Source organism: Metarhizium acridum (assembly GCF_019434415.1).
Source record: "Metarhizium acridum strain ARSEF 324 chromosome Unknown scaffold_13, whole genome shotgun sequence".
Lineage (NCBI taxonomy): Eukaryota > Fungi > Ascomycota > Sordariomycetes > Hypocreales > Clavicipitaceae > Metarhizium > Metarhizium acridum.
Genome location: NW_027094016.1, coordinates 948,387 through 968,235, shown reverse-complemented (window position 1 = coordinate 968,235; position 19,849 = coordinate 948,387). Strand labels below are relative to the sequence as shown.

The 19,849-nt window shown below is 38.1% G+C and overlaps 2 protein-coding genes across 2 annotated transcripts; one reads left to right on the top strand and one right to left on the bottom strand.

Annotated features, from left to right (window-relative positions):
- Positions 1-300: 300 nt before the first annotated feature.
- Positions 301-2,903, top strand: PEX10_1 (peroxisome biogenesis factor 10). The gene has a single exon (XM_007816280.2). The coding sequence runs from the start codon at positions 516-518 to the stop codon at positions 1,629-1,631; it is 1,116 nt and encodes a 371-aa protein (XP_007814471.2). The 5' UTR covers positions 301-515; the 3' UTR covers positions 1,632-2,903.
- Positions 2,904-2,923: 20 nt separating this feature from the next.
- On the bottom strand, positions 2,924-4,856 carry J3458_002878 (uncharacterized protein; the record flags this gene model as incomplete). Its single annotated transcript, XM_066117445.1, has 3 exons — positions 2,924-4,051; positions 4,141-4,263; positions 4,836-4,856. The coding sequence occupies 3 exons, from the start codon at positions 4,854-4,856 to the stop codon at positions 2,924-2,926; spliced, it is 1,272 nt and encodes a 423-aa protein (XP_065977231.1).
- Between the last annotated feature and the right edge of the window lie 14,993 nt (positions 4,857-19,849).

Genomic DNA, 19,849 nt, shown 5'->3' with positions numbered 1-19,849 from the left:
ACAGGATCATTGGAGGCCAGGCCGAGTAGACTTGGGTCATCTCGTGTGCCTGACCTTGTGTTGTTCGCATAGTCCACCTACAACTTGATTTGAACCCGATATTTAGAGGGCAATTGCAGACCACACCTCAACGAAACGCCGATGGCACCAATACCCGAAATTACAACACGACATGTCATGTAATAACACATTTCTATTCCCTAGTACTCACAGGGTTACTGCAATCACAAATGGCAAGACATCGAATTTGAACCACCCCATCTCCACCGCCTGCCGTTTCTGGCCCGGCATTCCCCCACACTCCATTGGACCTCGGGACAGGAAATCAGAATCCGGGGGAAGCCAAGCAGCCGACCTCCGACCTCATCCTTTCGACTTGACCACCACATCTACCATATCACGAACAAAACAACAGCAAGCCAGCATCGACAACTCCCTATTTTCTCCTTTTTTTTAAAAAAAAAAGAAAGAAAGAAAAAGAAAAAGAAAAAGCCCCAATTACCTCCGGGGCCGCCATGGCCTCGAAACCACCGCCCTCCTCGCCAACGGCATCGCCAATAGCGTCGCCCTACCCCTTCGCCGCAGCACCAGACATTGTGCGCGCGCACCAAAAAGACGCCTACTTTACAGGCCACCTAGCCAACACCATCAGCGACCTCTACCGCCGGCTCTTTGGCGCCCGCGCAACACACTCGCTCGCGCCCGAGCTGCGCTCCCTCGCAGCCCTGCTCTACTTCGCGCTCACCACGCTCCCGGGCAACCGGACCCTCGGCGAAGAATACTGCGACCTGGTGCAGGTGGAATCGCCCACCGGCCGGCTCCCAGACGTCAGGAAGCGCGCAGCCTACATCGCGGGCACCATCCTCCTGCCGTACCTCGCCGGCCGCGCGCTCCCCGGCCTGCGCGGCCGCCTGCGCAGGCTCATCGACGGCCGGCTCGACGCGCTCCGCCGCAAGGGCAGCCAGGCGGGCAGGGAGGCCCGCGCGTGGGAATACGTGTCCAGCCACCTGCCCTCGCTGACATCGGCGGCGCCCGTGCAGGCCGTGACGCTGGCCCTCTTCTACTTCAGCGGGACCTACTACGAGCTCACGAAGCGCCTCCTGTCCCTGCGCTACGTCTTCACCCGCGCCGTGCCCGACTCCCCCGACCGCGGGGGGTACGAGGTCCTCGGCGTGCTGCTCGTCGCCCAGCTCGCCGTCCAGGGCTACCTCCACGTCCGGTCGGCCGGCCGCCGCGAGCGCGAGCGCGAGCGCAACCCCCCCCCGGCCGCCGCCGACGTCTCCCTCGACCACGCAAACTCCTACTCGGCAAACAGCGACCTGCTCCTCGCGGAGCTGGGCGCCCGCGGGCCCCAGGAGAGCAGGGTCGATCTCGCCCTCACCACCCACACGCCCGTCTCTCCGTCGCCGCGCTTCGACCTGGCCCACGCCCGGGCAATGGGCTACATCAGGGGTTCCCAGCAGCGCAAGTGCACCCTCTGCCTCGAGGAGATGAAGGACCCGTCGGCAACCCAGTGCGGACACGTCTTTTGCTGGGAGTGCATAGGGGACTGGGTGAGGGAGAAGCCCGAGTGTCCGCTGTGCAGGAGGGAGGCCATGGTGCAGCACATTCTGCCCCTGAGGGTCATGTAAAGCCCTGCGGCAGTAGACAGACGGGGAAAAAAAAGAAAAAGAATAAAAACCATACTAATTCGGAATTTATTTCGAATTCCACATCTTGCCATCTGGCTTTCTTTTTTTCCTTGGGAACCTCTTCCGTGCAATCTAGCATACATGTCCATCTAGACGCAGATATTGCCAACAGCATCATCAAATCACAACACACCATCACTCCCCGTCACCGCGTCTTGCTCACCACACAGAGCGCAATCTCAAAAAAAGAAAAAAAATAGCCACACGCTGCCATCAACAACAGTTGCCAGAATTCCCCACAACACCAAAATCACATCGTCCGGAATAGAGACGGTTGGCATGCTGAATGATGCTCATCCCCACACACTTTGATACATGTAGGAAGCCAAATGCGCTCACCGTCTCAAACAGCTCCCATATAGTCAACGGTAACAAGGCCCACTACTTGTCCCCCGTTGCGTCGAGTCATTGAAAGCCAGTGTGATTGCGGGAGTCATCGACATAGACAGCACGTACAGGGACACACACCAAGTGCACTGTTTTCAAAAAGTCAAAAATTACAATTGGGAGACAACCCAGATCAATCTACACCAATAATAATATACACGCAGATTCCATGTCTCCAATGGAGGGAATGCTCTCGTACACTAATAATGCTAGTTATACAGCAATGAAAAGAAAAGTGAAACCAAAACCCAAACAAAGTTGTGAAACGTGTGATATTGAAAGAAAGTATCAACTACATCTCCCTCACATGTCCCATTTGCTGAATAGTGTCTTCATACAACACTCAGTCTTCGACAAAATCTCCTTCCATGGTATCATTACTCTCCCGAATCATCATCATTTTCGCCCAGTACACCCCTCGCGCATACCGTCCTTTGAAGTTACGATAGTCTGACAGTCATGTCAACCGACCTCGCTTGCTTCTAGACTGACACCAAGCCAGATAATGGTGTCCTTTTGGAGCTTCGTTATTCAAGCCCTAGAAGTTTTGGTGTTTTTTTTTTTTTTTTGGTTTGATCTTTTGGTACTTCAAGTCGACCCACCGACTCGAATCCTTTTCCATCCTGCGACGTTGAAAAGAAAGGCCAAAGAAATAGTCTAATGCCATCTCGTCACCTCACGACAAAAAGAAATGCTCGTTCAAACAACATAGGAATGCGCAATGCAGTTGCGGATGATGTGCTCCATGCAGGTATCTTGAAATGTCAGGTGTAGCCCGACAATGTAAACTCCAAAAACTCCAGAATTGTCGCTGCAGACTTTTTTTGGCGGACACGCTAGTTTCATTACTCGATAGTGAAGACCACAATTTCGCCGCGATCGTTCCGGCGCAGGCGCAAGTTTCGCCAAAGTTCCTTTTCTTCGGTGGACTTGGGCAAGTTGGAACCGGAGGCTTGGCGCGCGCGGTGGAATCGCTTCAAGGCCTTGTTCATGCTGCATCCCTTTTCGCTCTCAGGTCCCTTATTCACCAAAGAGAGGAAGGCATCAGCACGTGGCTTGTATACAACCATTTGACGGCCTCGATTCTCACCAGCCTTGCCGTCCTTGGATTGCGGTCGGTATTCAATTAGCTTGGTATCCTTGTGTTCCCCGTGGCGGTGAGAATGCTTCGACTTCTTCTTGGACGACTTGTTCATGACACCGAACAGGCTGTCAATGCGCCCGCCCTTGGAATGTTTTGAGTGTTTGGTCTTCTTCAGAGGGCTTGCAGGAGAATTCCCGCCGACGTCGCCGCCAGAATAGTCGGGGGTCGGAGGGTATGCAGGCCGCATTAACCCTTTCAAGCCACCAGTGAGCCCAGAGTGCAGAACGGGCGGCGCGTCCGTCATGATCCGATCGCCGGGAACATCAACATGGAGACGCTTGCGCTTCTTGTCCTTCTTGAGCTCTCTCTCTCGGCTTCGTCGTCGCTCGGTCTTGGAACCTGGAGTCACAAATGCCGGTTCCGTATGCACGGGGCCGGAACCGTACTGAACTAGGGGTTCACCATCCTCCACAAGATACTTCGAGGCATCGCACTCGTATCGCACCAACGATTTGCTGTCACTGGTTTCCGGTCCCTCCTGGTCCATGGGGAGGTGCATGTTGGAGGCATTTGGAGTCTGGCCGGTGGCGATAAGGTAATCAAACACATTGACATGATCCTCGGTAGCGGCGGCAGGAGGTGTAGGGGCTTCAGGGAGCCCTTCGGCCGGGGATGGTTCATCTTCGGTCTGTCCAACAGAGTCGTTCCATGGCTCGTAAGCTCGGTCCTCCCCAATGTCTTCAACATAAGGCTGCAGGGCCATGTTCTTGGGTCGATCGTCTTGATGCTGGTACCGGGAGTCGTCGGGTTTGTGGTGGTTGATCTTGGGTTTTTTGTTCTTCTCTTTGTACAATGCACCTTGGTATTTTTGATCTTCGGTTATGCAGGACTAACGGGATGTTAGATGTCATGTGATCCAAAAGTCGACGTCGCGGCAAACACTTTGTGGTGAAAGCTGGTTCATGAAGTGACACATACAGTGTGAGAGCGGTATTGTAAACCTTCAAAATGGACCATACAATCGAGACAGGAAAAGGAAGCCCCGTGACAACGATTGCGGTGAGGATCGAGTTTCTTTTTTGTTAAGACGTCTCCACACGCCTGTTGATATGAGAAGTTTAGTTGAGTTGAAAAAAAAAAAACATTCACAGTGGCAAGTATGAGACGCGCGGGAGGAGGGTATTATATCATAAGCCAGATCACTGTACTAGGGGGCGTGTGCTTTTGAAAGGGGAGGGATGTTCAGAGACAAGCAAAACGGAGGGTGGGCCAGGGGATCAGCGGAACACAGAAGGGATCATCCGAACAGGGCAGGGCATATGATATTGCTTGGTCAAAGAGACAAAAGGACTCCTCCTTACAAACACACACTTCTCTCTCCGTAGTGCTAGCGCCATCAGCCATCAGCCAGCATATGGCGATTGCTTCTCGGCGTCGCGGGAGTGATGTCAGGGCTGGATGGCATTTGGCATGATGGAGGGGGGTGTGGTGCAGTGTGTGGTGGGAGGTGTGATGCGCCTTGGAAACATGAGAGCGTGGCATGATGGTGCCAGGCACTCCAAGGTATTCATTGTAGTGGTCAAACGAGGCAGGCCTGGTTGGGGTGGGAGGACAGGACGCCAGGAATGGGACAAGAATGGAAGAGGAAACGGACTGGGATTAGCCTCACTCACCTCACACTGAAAGGAGACCATTCTTTTGGTCGTAATACCGGGCTTGCTGGTGATTGGGTCAGGACGTCGCTTGGGTTGGGCAGAGGCAGAGTGTGAGTGGACGCGGTGCTCGAGTGTGTGATGAGGCGGCCCAAGGGCTGTTGAACAGGCAGGCGGGAGTAGCGGGCGGAGGCTTATTGTTCGCAAAGAAGCCAAACGCTGGTGTATGAGTGGAGGATGCGAGGAGGCGAAGATGGGGTGTGAAGCCGCCCACGAGAGGCCAAGGACGGCACAAGAACCTTGAGCCTCGAACAGAACGAGGGGCCTTCCTTGTTGGATTGGGATGGTGTTGGGGAGCACAGGCGCAATAAAGCGGCAGAACTCGAAGCGCCTGAGCAGTCTCAGGGCCTTGCTCTGCAGGGGACTCGAGGAATCGAAGCTATCGATACCAGGTGCCGTCCAGTTGGTGGGGGGTTCCCCAATGGTCAATGTCGGACTGAGAAGTGACGGGAATATTGTGAAAGCCCGCTCAAGCGAGTGACCTGGCCGGCAGTGAATATCGGCGAGACTGGCGGAGGTGCTGCTACCAAGCTGTTTGGGAAGAGTACTCCGTACCGAGGGGGTGGCCAGACAAGAGGAATGCGTTTCAGGTCCAGCCGGAGGCACACAGTTGACGTCGAAAAGGACAAGCCCCTGGTTACTAAATGAAGGAATTGGAATGGCAAAGATGGAGGGGGGGACAGGCGGGCTGCTTAGACACAGACAAGGCGGAGACCTGAGATGAGTGTGTGTGTGTGTGTGGTGTATGTCAGGCGAGTCTGGCGGAATGAGAATTGAAATTGCGTTCAATGAGCCAAAGAAGCTAGGAAAGCGAGATGGTAGATGGTCGGCGGTGGGCTGTACGCCGCAGGGGCTCGCGAGGCAGGACAATGAGTTCCCAAGGTCGGAGGATAATGAGCAATGCTCCAGTGCGCGACAGAAAATGCGAAATTTTAAACAGTTGCAGCGGACAACGGGATGTCGTGCCTTTATCGATATTATTATGGGCCCCGAAGCACGTCAAGCCGGTAATTGCGTTGCTCGGCGGACGATGTGCCAGTGTTTGACAAGCGGATTAATGTGGTGCGAGGGAAAAGTCTGCGGGAATGGGGGAGGAGGAATTGATTTGCCAGTGCATGGCATTCAGAGACGAAAATTTTGCGCTCTCGAGCAGTCTAGTGCCCTGTCGCTGTGCCTGTGTTGTGCCTGCGGTGCTGCCTTCCTTGCGGCCGTGACGTGCGTCTCTGCCCAGTGGTTGACAGGTGACTGGTCCCGGGTGCCGTGTCTGGGCAGTCAAGGTCGCCTGGTGAATGTTGTGTGCGGGTTGCTGGAGCAAGCGCAGGCGCAGGCGCAGGCTCAAGCAGATGAGATTATTGCCTTGTCGCCGTGGCGCAAACTTCCACACGCTTCATGGGCCATGGCGCCATTTCACAGATGCTTCTGCTCTGTTTAGTTCTCGTGCCCCTATCTGTATTCTTGTGTTTTTCTTTTATCATGTTACCACCCAGTCGCCCTAGCTACAACACCGTCCACATACGTACGTGCTCCTAGAACATTTGAGTGCTCAGCCCACGCCCCACTGTGTCCATCTGCCACCCCTCCAAAACACGCCCAGGGTCCAGATGGCTCCTTCCACCAGCTCTCAAACTCGCCTGAAGCAGTGCCCTGATTGGTCTGTTGTGGCGAGGGTTCGCGTCGACCAAGGACAGCCGGCATGTCATGTGGACACCAGGGTCGTCGTTAACTCCCGAGGGAACATGGGATAATACTCCCTACTCCGTCCTGTTTGTAGTTAACTTATTTATGTACGATACAATGCAACAGGGAGCAACCTCCGAACTGCTGCACTTCAACAGACACCGAGGTTGAACGGCGGCCAATCTCTTCACGACCTGCAGTGCTGCCGTCACGAGCACAGCCCACGCAACATTAGAAGCAGGTTTTCCACGGTTGCCGCCTTTATCACTCCATACATACATCACACACTCGCATAGACACAAAATGTATATAGGCACACTCCAACACCGAGACTGTGGCTGCGCCGTTGCCGTAAGCTGAGTGTCTGGCCTGCTTGGCCAACTGGGATTGCCGTTGTCTGGGAAAAGAGATAAAGGAGTGCTCTCACACTGGTTATGCAGGCCAAAGGCTCTCTCCGCTGCTGAATATAGAACTGCGCGGCCAATCGCAAGTCGATGGTCATGCCGTTTTATTCCAGTCTAGAATTACGCTGTCAACACGCGCAGCGACGACCAATGTTAATCGATGCGATCCCCTCCCATGTCACAGACGCGGCCAATTACTTGGAGGGCCGTCACAAGCACACCTTCACCTCATGATAACTACTAGTAATGAGCACTTTCGGCTTTCTTTGTGCGCCATACCCACGCACACCAACTTGCCAGCTTCGCCCCCATCTAATGCCGAGTGCTCCATAGTGACAACCTCAAGCATGGGCCACTGAGGAGACAGCATGATCATGCGCACTGCAGTCTGAGTGGCTGACGCTGCTGACCCGGGCGATGGGAAGAGATGGGGACAACTGAGACACTTCGTATCTCAAGCCAACAAGCGAGGGTGAAGAGACGAGCCATCACTCAACTCCAAGTGAAAAGGCAAAAGAAAAAAGCACAAGACAAGAAAAGAAAAAAAATCCGTGCTTGTACGGTATTGGCAGCATAAAGAAGTCTCACAGAGTACACCAGAGTCATATCTTGTCTTGCCGCGGTGCCTCATGACGGGCACCTTGGCCGGCGACAAGGTTCCTTAAAGCATCAAGCAACCCATGGAACCATCCGCGTCCCTTGCTTTTCAACGTTTTCATTATTTCCCAGCCACTAGTTGCCCTCTTCTCAGCGCCTTGCGAGATTTGGGCATGGGCTGGTGCATCTGCACTTGGGAGTCTTCCCCCAGACGGCGGCCTGCGCTGCTGCAGGGGCAGCACATGAGCACACACACGGCGGCGCTGATGCGCGTTTACATCGTGCATCAGATGTGCTCGCGATACTTCAACTTGAACATTATTGGAACGGCGCCCATCTTGTACCAATACCCTGTAGTTGCGTAGGCGCTACTGTGCCGTCCTGTTGCTCGTGCTTCAGACGTGAAGCCCGGAACGATCCATCGTATCGAGCTTTGAGGCTTTAAGGGTACACCATGGACGGTCCAACGCATCCATCACACTCGTTGTATGCCATAATATCCGAGTAAATGTCATAATAGCATCAGATAAAGAGAACATACATACGGGCCCCCGCACAAATCCCCGCGCTGTAAGATGGGCCACTATGGTGCAGTTGCATCGTGACTACGCTATCAAGTCTGCTCGGTACGCCAAACAACCAAAGTTCACTCATATCAACCTTGGGACGGCAAGGGCTTGCAGAGAGCCCGGGGGTAACCGTCCGTCTGGGTATTCGCAACCTGGTCCATGTTCCCCAGGCTTGTGCGCCGAGACGGTTTCGTACAGCATCCAGGGTCATTCATGGGGGAATCGTGCAGCCATGTTTCAGCAGCGCCATCTCTGTTCAAATATCACCAAGGAAGACGGACGAATACACGTAAAGTGGCCCAATGCACATGTCACATAAGCTTCGTTTGGGGATCCTATTGTACAGGAATGGGCATTCGGCTCTGTTAGAACAAGTGTCAAGGACGAGCTGCGAGGTTCGCCTGAGACACGTCTGTGTTAGTGCTTTAATGGCGACCAAATTCGGCGTTTCGACCTGCCTCTTCGAGTCTGGGTCTGTCTTGCTTGCGAGTCAAGCCTCGAGTAATTCATGCTTGCCTCTGGAAGTCCCCATTAGCCAGGTGTGTGCGAACTAGGTTCATGGTGTTCAACAAGAAGCTATGCTGTATGCATAGTAGTACTCTGTGTAGATGTAAAATCCGGTGGTTCGGCATATACTAATAGTACTAATACTAGTAGTAGCGCGTTGGTTCCGTATGTCGGCAAATCATGGCTCTGTTGAAAAAGTGTTGGAACATTGAAGGGGAAAAAGCAAACATAGCCGCGCCCCCATTCCTTGGGGGATATGATGTCGTGCCGGGGCGCCAAGGGGCAATTTGCCCGTCAACCCTTTTTGCATAATCTAATCGTGAGCCATGCAACTACCACGTAATTCAGAAACGGAACATTTCGCCACTTGGAGGAGCAACACTGATTTGTGATGGCCGATGTGAAAGGAGAAGGTCGTCCATTTGGCATCGTACTTGGACACACTCGGAGTGCTTATTGCGAATGTACAGCGCGACGCCACTCGCCGTGTAACTTCATCATACATGCTGGCCAGGATGGGTGTGTAACAAGATTCCGCGCCGAGTACGCAGCACACTGATAACAGATTCAACGTGATGATGATTTATGCACATAGTACTGGTGAGAGTTGGGAGCTCATTTTAAATACCCACATGAGCTACTCCGTACAGAGTACAGCTTCCGCCTTGATTCAAGTCACACACACCGACCTAGGCTGACAATTGTGACGGATGCCTTGGCGGCTCAAATCAAACATTGAATCTGTTCCCCAAGAGAAGGCCTTGCGAATACGGAGTAGATGGATTCCATCAAGCTTTGGAGCTTGGATGCATCCATCGTCAGTCATCCACCTCGCCTACGTCTGATGCATGTCTGCATCGCAATCCATCACACGATAAAGCACCAACCACCATTGCACATTGTGCATTTCATGATACTACCCGTTGGCAACTAAGTGGGCTAGCCACTTAGTTGGCCACAAAATTCCGGGACAGCCACAAAACACCGGGACAGTCCCCACCCAGACCTTTACATGTAAATTGCCTGTACGGGCATGAAAGCATGATTTTTTTCATGTTACACGGCTTTATAAAGGTAAATATATTTAATTCTAGCTATTAAGAGGCCTTTAAGTGTATATACATTTAATGAAAATGTAAAAAATAACGGATTTAAGCTCTTTTAAGCTATAAAGAGATTAATTAGGTTAAGCTTAGCTATAAAAGCTACTTATAAGCGCCTATAATATTTAATAAGCTTCCATAAAAATAATTAAAGATTTTATTTATTTATAGCTGCTTTATTAGCTTAATACTCTTTAATATACTATTAAATTTAATTATAAGGTCTCACATAAGCTTCTTTAATTAATGCGTGCTATTAAGGGTATAATTAGAGCATTGGAAGTAGTGTAGTTTTGTAGTTTTGTAGTTTTTGTAGTTTCGAATATAAAAAATTATATTAAATCTAATAAAATACTTATAAGATTATAAATTTTACGGATAAATAGTATAAATCTTATACTATAAGCTAACATAAAAAAGTGGGTCATTATAAGCTCTTATAATCCTAGAACTGTAAAAACTACATTTTGTAGTTTTTATAGTATAGTGTAGTGTTATGAACGACACTACACAAGACACGGGACGGGACCGCACCGGCTAGGACAGGCACGACCCGTGGGTATAAGAAGAAGGTAGGGGCACGTGACTAGCCACGTAACCTAAGAGGCGATTAAAGAGGTTAATGTTTAAATATATTAACTAGGGAGAATTAAATTAACTAAACCTTAAGCTAATTAATTAAGGTTTAAAGGGATTAATAGTTAAGCTAATTAATTTAGGATTATAATAAAGAGATAAACGAATACTTAAGGAGAAAGTATTCCTATAATTAAATAGTCTAGTTCTCTATTAATTAATCTAAGTAATAGTTTTACTATTAAGAGTTATACTCTTAATAGCCTTATTATAATACTACTTAAAAAGCTACTTTATAGCATTTAACCTAACTTACTTTCTAAGAAATAGACCTATTATGCCTTAAAACTTAAGCTACCATTACATTTTAATTAATCCTATTTAGTAAGTTACCTTAAAACTTTAAGTAGTAATAACTTCCAAGATATTTACTTTAAGCGGAAAGACTATTAACCCTAAGGAGATAATAAAGTACCTTTATAATAAGATTACTAAGCTTAAGAAGTAGAATTAATAGCTTCTTAACTAATAGAATAATCTCTACGAGAAACTTAAGGCACGAGAAGAGAAACTTATAGTAGTTTAAAATCTTACACCTATATCCTTTATTAATAATAATAATATATTAAAATTCCTTAAGCTTAAATTATATAATAGTTATAAGAGTAATATAAGAAACTTTCTTATATAAGCTTAAGCTTACCTATAAGTTAACGAAAAAATTTATACGATACCTAAATTATAGATTCTTTATATTAATAACCTCTTAACTAGGAAAGTAATAGAATAGTAAAAGCTAACTCTTCGCGTATATTTTAAGTATAGCGCTAAAGCTAGAGTAAAAGTTATTTATATCTTCTTTAATTATAAAACCTTTAAAGAATAACTTCTTATTACATTTAAAAACTCTAATAAGTATAAAGAAGCTATACGATAGCTTACTTAACTTAAGTAAACCGGATCTATAGCTTATTACGCTAGAGAGTTTAAACGTATTATAGCAAAACTTAACTAAAATACTAAACCTAAAATAAAAGTCTTTTATTAAGAACTTAAAGAAGAAGTAAAGGATAACATTTATTAAGAAGATTATCTTAAGTTATTTAATAACTTCATTGAAATAGTTATTAAGGTAAACAATCGTTTATACGAGTAACGTTACGAAAAAAGTTATAAAAAATTTAAATTATATACTAGGTTTAATAAACCTAATAGTAATAAGCTACGCTAAATATTAATAGTATACGGGTATTACGCTAAACCTATAGAACTTAACGCTATAAATAAGGAAAAGAGGAAGACTTATTATAATTATAGTAAGATTAAATACTTTACAAATAAATGTAAAGCCTTAAAGAAGCTATAAAAGCTAATTTTTAAAGGTAAAAAGCTTTATACCATAAACTAAGAAAACTTACCCACGCGAAATCTTAGTATAATAAGTAATAAAGGAAGCCTTATATTAGTAAATAATATTAGTTTAAATAAAGATTAGGAATTTAAAACCTAACTAATACCTAATAACTTTTAGGAATATTAAATACCCTTACTAAAAAGTAAACCTTTACTAGAACGAATTTAAGAAGAAAAGAATTATTTAACTAAGAAAGACGAACCTAAAATTAAACATAAACTCCTTGATTAAACCTTCTATTATAATAATAATTGCTATACGCACCTTAATAGCAAGTAAGGTAGTAAATAGTTTTTACGAGAATAAAAGGGAAGGAGAATAACCCTTATAATATAACTAAAATTACAATAAACCAATTTAAAGATATTAAACGAAAAGTTATACTATACTAAGAATAACGTATATACTACCTAAGCTATAACCTTATAATATAAGAAGAAAGGGAATTATATAATTATAAGTAACTCGCTTAGCCTAAGTTCAATTAATATAAATAGTAGATTAAGCGATTACTAAGAAAGCTCTAATAATGCGTTAGAAGATAACTACTAATAATAGCGCCTAGAATAACGCGCTAGAGAACGATATAAGAATAGGATTAATAAATTAAGAAATAATAGCTATTATTATAATTAAAACCGATTTCTTAACGGAGATTTAACAGGTCTTTATATACTATAAATATTAGTAGTATAATACACCTTATAATTAATATAACTATAATAGGATAAAGGATTTAGGTAATAATTAATAACAGAGTATAAGAAAATTTTATCTTACTAAATCTCGTTAATAGATTATAATTACCTTAAACACCTAAAGATAAGCTCTATTAACTTATAACTATAAAAGAAACTACGGTAAAGTATAGCTAAGAAGTAGTTAACATAAAAGTTACGTAGCTTTTAGTTAATATATAAGGCACGAAACACTAAGTTATACTAGATATTATAGTAATCTTAAAACACGATATTATATTAGGGATACCCTAATTACAAGCAAGTAATCTATAAGTTAATTAGAGAACCGGCTAACTTTAATAGGATTTACTAGAATACGGTTATAAAGCTAAGAGTAGCCTACGAAAGGCACCTTATTTAAACTATAATAGGCCTCTAGAAATATATGTGATTACTAAAGAGCTAAAAGCTAAAATAACGGAGATTTTTAAGGAATACTTAAAGTATAGTAAGCTATTTAACGGAGAGCTAGAAATAGAACTACTAGAGTATTTACGCTAAGACTATAAAATTAGACTCTAGCCTAGTACTAAATTAACGTTTAATAAGATTTATTCTTAGAATTCTAAGCAAGATAAGGCGCTTAAGGAGTATTTAAAGGACATGTTATAAAAGGGATATATAAAATTATTAGAGTCCCTAGTAGAATACCTAATCCTATAAGTATTAAAGAAGAACGGGAAACTATAATTATATATTAATTACTAATACTTAAATAAGATTATAATTAAGAATTAATACCTATTACCGCTTATAATGGAAATTAGAGATAAAGTTAGAAAAGCTAAATAGTTTACTACACTTAACTTAAAAGGAGCCTATAACCTTATATAAATAAAAGAAAGCTACGAGTAAATAATAGCATTTTAAACTAGTAGAGGACACTATAAATATTTAGTAATGCCTTTTAGGCTTATTAACGCATTAGTAACCTTTTAAAGAATAATTAATATAATCTTACGAAAACAACTAGAAGTATTTATAGTTATATACCTTAATAATATTCTTATTTATTTAAATACCCTTAAGGAATATAAACGATATATATATAAGGTACTATAAACTCTATAGAATAATAAACTCTTAGTTAAAGCCTTAAAATACTAGTTTTACTAGAATATTATACACTTTCTAGGGTACGTGCTTATATACGGAGAAATATAAATAAGCTTAAATAAGATTAAAACTATTAAGAAATAGCTTATACTAAAGAATCTAAAAGAAGTTAAAGGATTTATAGTATTCGTAAACTTTTACCGTAAGTTCTTAAGCGAATATAAAGATATTTTATAATCTCTTATAAACTTAATAAAGAAAGAAGTTAACTTTTAATAGAACGAACTAGAAGCTACGGTATTCTAGAAGATAAAAGATTTAATTACGTTAGAACTTATATTAAAAGCACTTAATTAGAATAAACCTTATAAGCTTAAAACGAACACCTTAAACTTTACACTAAGCGGATAGCTTAGATAATAAGATAATTAAGGAAGATTACACCTAATTACATTCTTCTTAAAGAAACTCTATAAACCTAAACTTAATTATAGGATTTACGATAAAGAACTTATAGCTATTATTAAGTGCTTTAAAGAATAAAGACACTATCTTATAAGAGTAAAGCATTAAATTAAGGTTTATATTAACTATAAGAATCTTATATTATTCTTAATTATAAAGGATTTAAATAAATAATAGATTAAATAGTATGAAACCCTTACGAATTATAACTTTAAAATTATATACTATAAAGAATCCGAAAATAAAAGAGTAAACGCGCTTAGCTAAAGAGAGAACTTAAAATCGAATAAGCAAGTAAGTAATATACCCTTACTACGCGCTATTAAGAATAAAAACCTTATACTAGGCACCTAAGAAATTAATATAACCTAGTAAGTTAAGCTAAATAAAACATAAATGTATTAGATTGTATTATATATTAATAATAATAGTTATCTAAATAATTAGAAAACGAAAACGCATTTATCTAAGAAAGGTAAGACCTTCTTATATAATAAACGGTAGTATATTCCTAGTACACTTTAAGAATAACTTATTAAGGAAATATACGAGCACCTACTATACGAATATTAGAGTGTAAGGAAAACGATTAGTAGGCTAAGAAGATTATACGACTTTCTAGAAAGCAGAAAAATAATATAAGAAGTTATTAAGAAATATAACACGTGTAATAAAGTAAAATTAGCGCGACACGCACTATACGAAGAATTATAACTAATATTATTACCTAAAAGAGTATAGTAAACTATTATAATAGACTTTATTATTAAACTATTAAAGTTAAAAGAACCTATAATAGGAGTAGCTTATAATAGTATTTTAGTTATTATAGATAAACTTATAAAATACGCCTACTATATTCTATATAAGGAATTAAGTAATACTAAGAACTTAGCGTATATATTCTTTAAAACAGTTATTATATAATATAAATTACTAATAAAGCTTATATTAGATCGCGATAAATTATTTACCTTAAACTTTTAGAAATACCTTATAGAAACTATAAAGATTAAATAAAGCTTATTAATAGCATTCCACCTATAATTAAATAAATAAATAGAAATCTTAAACTAAATACTCGAATAATATCTACGAAGCTATATTAACTACCAATAAAATAATTAGGTAAAATAGCTACTACTAGTATAATAGGCTTATAATAGCTTTAAGATTAACAATATAAAGATATTACTATTTAGGGTAAATTACGGATTTAACCCTATTATCAAAACATATATAACATAAAATGTAAACGCGCTAATAGCTATAACGCATATAGTAACTATAATAGAAATACAAAAACACTTGTAATAGGAATAGATATTTTTATAGAATCGAATGAAATATTACGCGAATAAAAAGAGATTACTAGCGCTAATTCTAGAGAAGGGATATAAAGTATACCTTATTCGTAAAAACATTAAAACTAAGCGACCTAGCGATAAACTTAACTAGAAGAAGATTAGATTATTTCTTATTAAACGAAAAATCTCAAATATTAACTATAAATTATTATTATTAAATGGAATAAGAATCCATTCTATATTTCATATATTACTACTAGAGAAAGCACTAGATAAATTTATAATCGCTATAAATATTATAATAGAAAATACTAACGAATACGAAGTTAAACGAATACTTAAAGCATAAGGAGACATAAAGAATCGTTATTATCTCGTTAAATAAAAAGGATATTTAAACTCTAAAAACACCTGGGAACTAGCTAAAAATCTTACGAATTACTTAACGTTACTTAAATAGTTTTATTCCTAAGAAATATATTCTAATTAATCTTCTAAGTATTATCTAATAACTTAATATTAAATTTAATATCTAAGAAACGAACTAAAATAAAATCTAGATTCTTAGAAGAAGTAAAAAGAACCCTTATAGTCTTTTAAAGCTATTTCGCTTTCTCACGTTCTACACGTTCTAACTCTTTAACGTTATTAATATTACGTGTAACCGCACGTATTATTTTCTTAAACTATAATTTCTTTTATTTTTATAAACGTAAAACCTTTTAATTCTCGGCTAAGGCACGCTTCTTAGCTTCTTTAAGCTCCCTCTTAAGCTTATAATATTAATTCGTAATACTACGAAGCTATTAAAAGGTTACCTCTATAATATTATAATTCCCTTACTTATCCACTACACACTTTATATAATAACTCAAATCGAAAACAAAGGCTTTATATTAGGGAAGTCCTATACGAGCATAGCAAGTGTAAGCCTTTATAAAGGATAAAGACGAATTATTAATTATCGTAGAAAGAAGGTTATTCTAGTAAAGGGAAGAAGTAAACGAAGCTTTAAACCGCTATTTTAAGATACGATTAATTAATATAATAGCATATAATAATAGAAGAAAGAAAACGCATAACACTTAAGCTAGCTTGCTTTAATAGCCTTAAGAATAAGACTAATAAAAAAGAGATATAATATTACGAATAACACTATACAAGACACGGGACGGGACCGCACCGGCTAGGATAGGCACGACTCGTAGGTATAAGAAGAAGGTAAGGGCACGTGACTAGCCACGTGACCTAAGAGGCGATTAAAGAGGTTAATGTTTAAACATATTAACTAGGGAGAATTAAACCAACCGAATCTTAAGCTAGTTAATTAAGGTTTAAAGGGATTAATAGTTAAGTTAATTAATCTAGGATTATAATAGAGAGAGAAATAAATACTTAAGGAGAAAGTATTTTTATAATTAAATAGTCTAGTTCTCTATTAATTAATTTAAGTAATAGTCTTACTATTAAGAGTTATACTCTTAACGGCCTTATTATAATACTACTTAAAAAGCTACTCTATAGCATTTAACCTAACTTACTTCCTAAGAAATAGACCTACTATGCCTTAGAACCTAAGCCACCATTACATGTAGTGTAGTGTGTTTTTAGAAAATTACATAATCTAGTTTTTAAGCTTATAATAAGCTAAAAGGACCCACTTTTTTATGTGAGCTAATTGGCTATAATATTAGCTAATTTATGTATTTATTATTATAATTCAAGTATTTTATTAGATTTATTATTAATTATTTAAGCTTTTTTGAAAATTGAAAATGTAGTTTTCTTGTTAATGCTCTGGGTATAATAAGCCTAATAGTAATAATCGTAGTAGTTAATTGGGCTTAATAAGGGTATTTTTAGTGTATTAAGTAGCTTCTTAAGTGATTTAAGTGTTAAATTTATTATAAATATTATTATTATTATTATTATTAAAGGCTTTAAGGTTAAATTAAATGGTATTATTACTATTAAGATACTTTAAAAAGATTTAGTTTATTATTAATAAAATTAAGTGATCTCGTTATTATTAAGCTTTTTAAATAGCTTCTTAGACCTTAAAAAGGTATTATATATTAATTATAAAGTTATTTTTCTTATAATTTAATAGTTTAAGAAAGGTTTTATTTTAAGCTTTTAAAGATAGGTATTTAAGCTAATAGTTAGTATATTAAAGCTATTACTTAAAGGTTAAGGTCTTCTTATACCTATTAATAGTATATTTTTTATTAAGCTACTATTTATTTTTAACCTTTTTTATCTCTTATCTTAATATTAATTAAGTAAGCTATAATTAACGCTAGCTTTTCTTCTTTATTTTTATTATAATAGTTTTAGCTTATTATTCTTAAATATCTTTAAGGTTAATACTTATAATCAGAGCATTGACAAGAAAACTACATTTTCATTTTTTCAAAAAGCTTAAATAATTAATAATAAATCTAATAAAATACTTAGATTATGATAATAAATACATAAAATAGCTAATATTATAACCAATCAGCTTATTTAAAAAAGTGGGTCCTTCCAGCTTATTATAAGCTTAAAAACTAGATTATGTAATTTTTTAAAAACACACTATACTACACTACACTACAAAAACTACATTTTGTAGTTTTTAAAGTTTTAAGCTTATAATAGTATATAAGGACCCACTTTTTTGATATTAGCTTATAATATAGAATTTATACTAGTTATTCGTAAAATTTATAATCTTATAAGTATTTTATTAGATTTAATATAATTTTTTATATTCGAAACTACAAAAACTACACTACTTCTAATGCTCTGCTTATAATAAATTAACCTAAAGGTTTAACCTATTTTTTATAATAGTAATAATTTATGAGGCGTTTAATACGTTTATTTTTATTATAAATAAAGCTTTTCACTTATAATTCTAATATATAAGCTTTAATTATAACTTAGCTAGCTTATTAAAGCCTCTTATAAGTTAAGGATAATAAAATATTAATATAATAGTTTTAAATTAATCGTATAATATTAATAGTTATTTAAAATTATTATTCGTTTAATAGTAGGCTTAATAAAGTAAAATTTATTAAGTCTTAAAGTTTCTATTACTTTTAAAGAATTTCAATAATAATAAGCTTAAGGTTTAAAGGAAAAATATTACTTTTTATAAAGCCTAATATAATATTATACTTTAAGAAGCCTTTTATAAATATTTTATTAAAAGCTATAATAAATACCTAGTAAGAAAAGACTAGATTTCCTTATAATAATAATAATTAAATTACTTTTTAATAGGCATCTTTTATAGGCTAAAAAACGCTTACATTTAATAGTTAAATAATATGTGTTAAATGTAGTGGGAATATAATAAGAATAATATTAAATAAGATATAATATTTAATAAAATTAAGCTAAGTATACCTTATAAAGCTATTAATAACTAATAATTAATATATTCTTTATTTATAAGCTTAAGAAGGCTCTTCATAATAAATCTAAGGCCTTATAGGGTTATAAAGCTACTTATTATAATTAAACTATTATAATAAAGTTATTTCGCTTTATTAGGCCTTTATTAAATACTTTTATAAGCTTCTATTAAATTCGTGTATTTAATTATATATAATATTACTATTATTAAAGCTTAATTTAGATTTCGCGAAGCAAATATTATTATCCCCTTTAATTTTAATTTAAAACTTAATTAAAAAGGTCTTAAATACTAGCTAAGAAGAAATTTAATTACTAATAGCATTAATAGAGCTTATAAGGGTAGCTAACTCTTTATTTACTAGATTTAAAACTTTCTTATAATGTCTTTTAATTATAATAGTTATAATAATATAAATCTACTTATAAAGGTAATTAATTTAAAGGCTACTTTTATTCTTATTTTAAATCTCTAATAAACTAATATTATATTTATTTATTATATTATAAAGGTAATAAAAAAAGCTATTAATAATTTTAATATTAGCTATTTTAAATAACCTTTTAGCCTTATTAATAGCTTTAATTAAGGTCTTTAAAAGCTTTAAATAGGTTATAATTTATTTAAAATATTATATTTTAAATAATAAAAGGCTTAAAGAGTCTCGCTATTTTTATAAAGCATTTATAGTATTTTTAATTTATTATTTTATAGCTAAAAAACTACCTCTTTATATTTAAATAATATATATAATAAGAGCTTTATTTTTATTATTATTAATAGCTTATAAATAACTAAAAACCGCTTAAAAAGGTATAAAAAGAGTATTAATAGCTTATTAAATAAATAATTTATTAACTTTAAAGCGTTTAATAGCTTCTTATATAAATATTTAAGGTTATTATTATAGTATTATTATTATATAATAAGATTACTTAAGCGCTCTTAATTATATTATTAAATTAATAGCCTTTATTATTAGAGGCGAAAAGCCGCTCTTAAATAGATTAAGCATAATAAAAAAGAGCGATTTTAAATGGTTATACACTAGTTAATAATCGTGTTTAGCAGGTAAATTAATGGTGAAAAGAATAAAAGTGGGTGACAGCTGTCCCGGTATTTTGTGGCTGTCCCATATTTTTGTGGCTGACTAA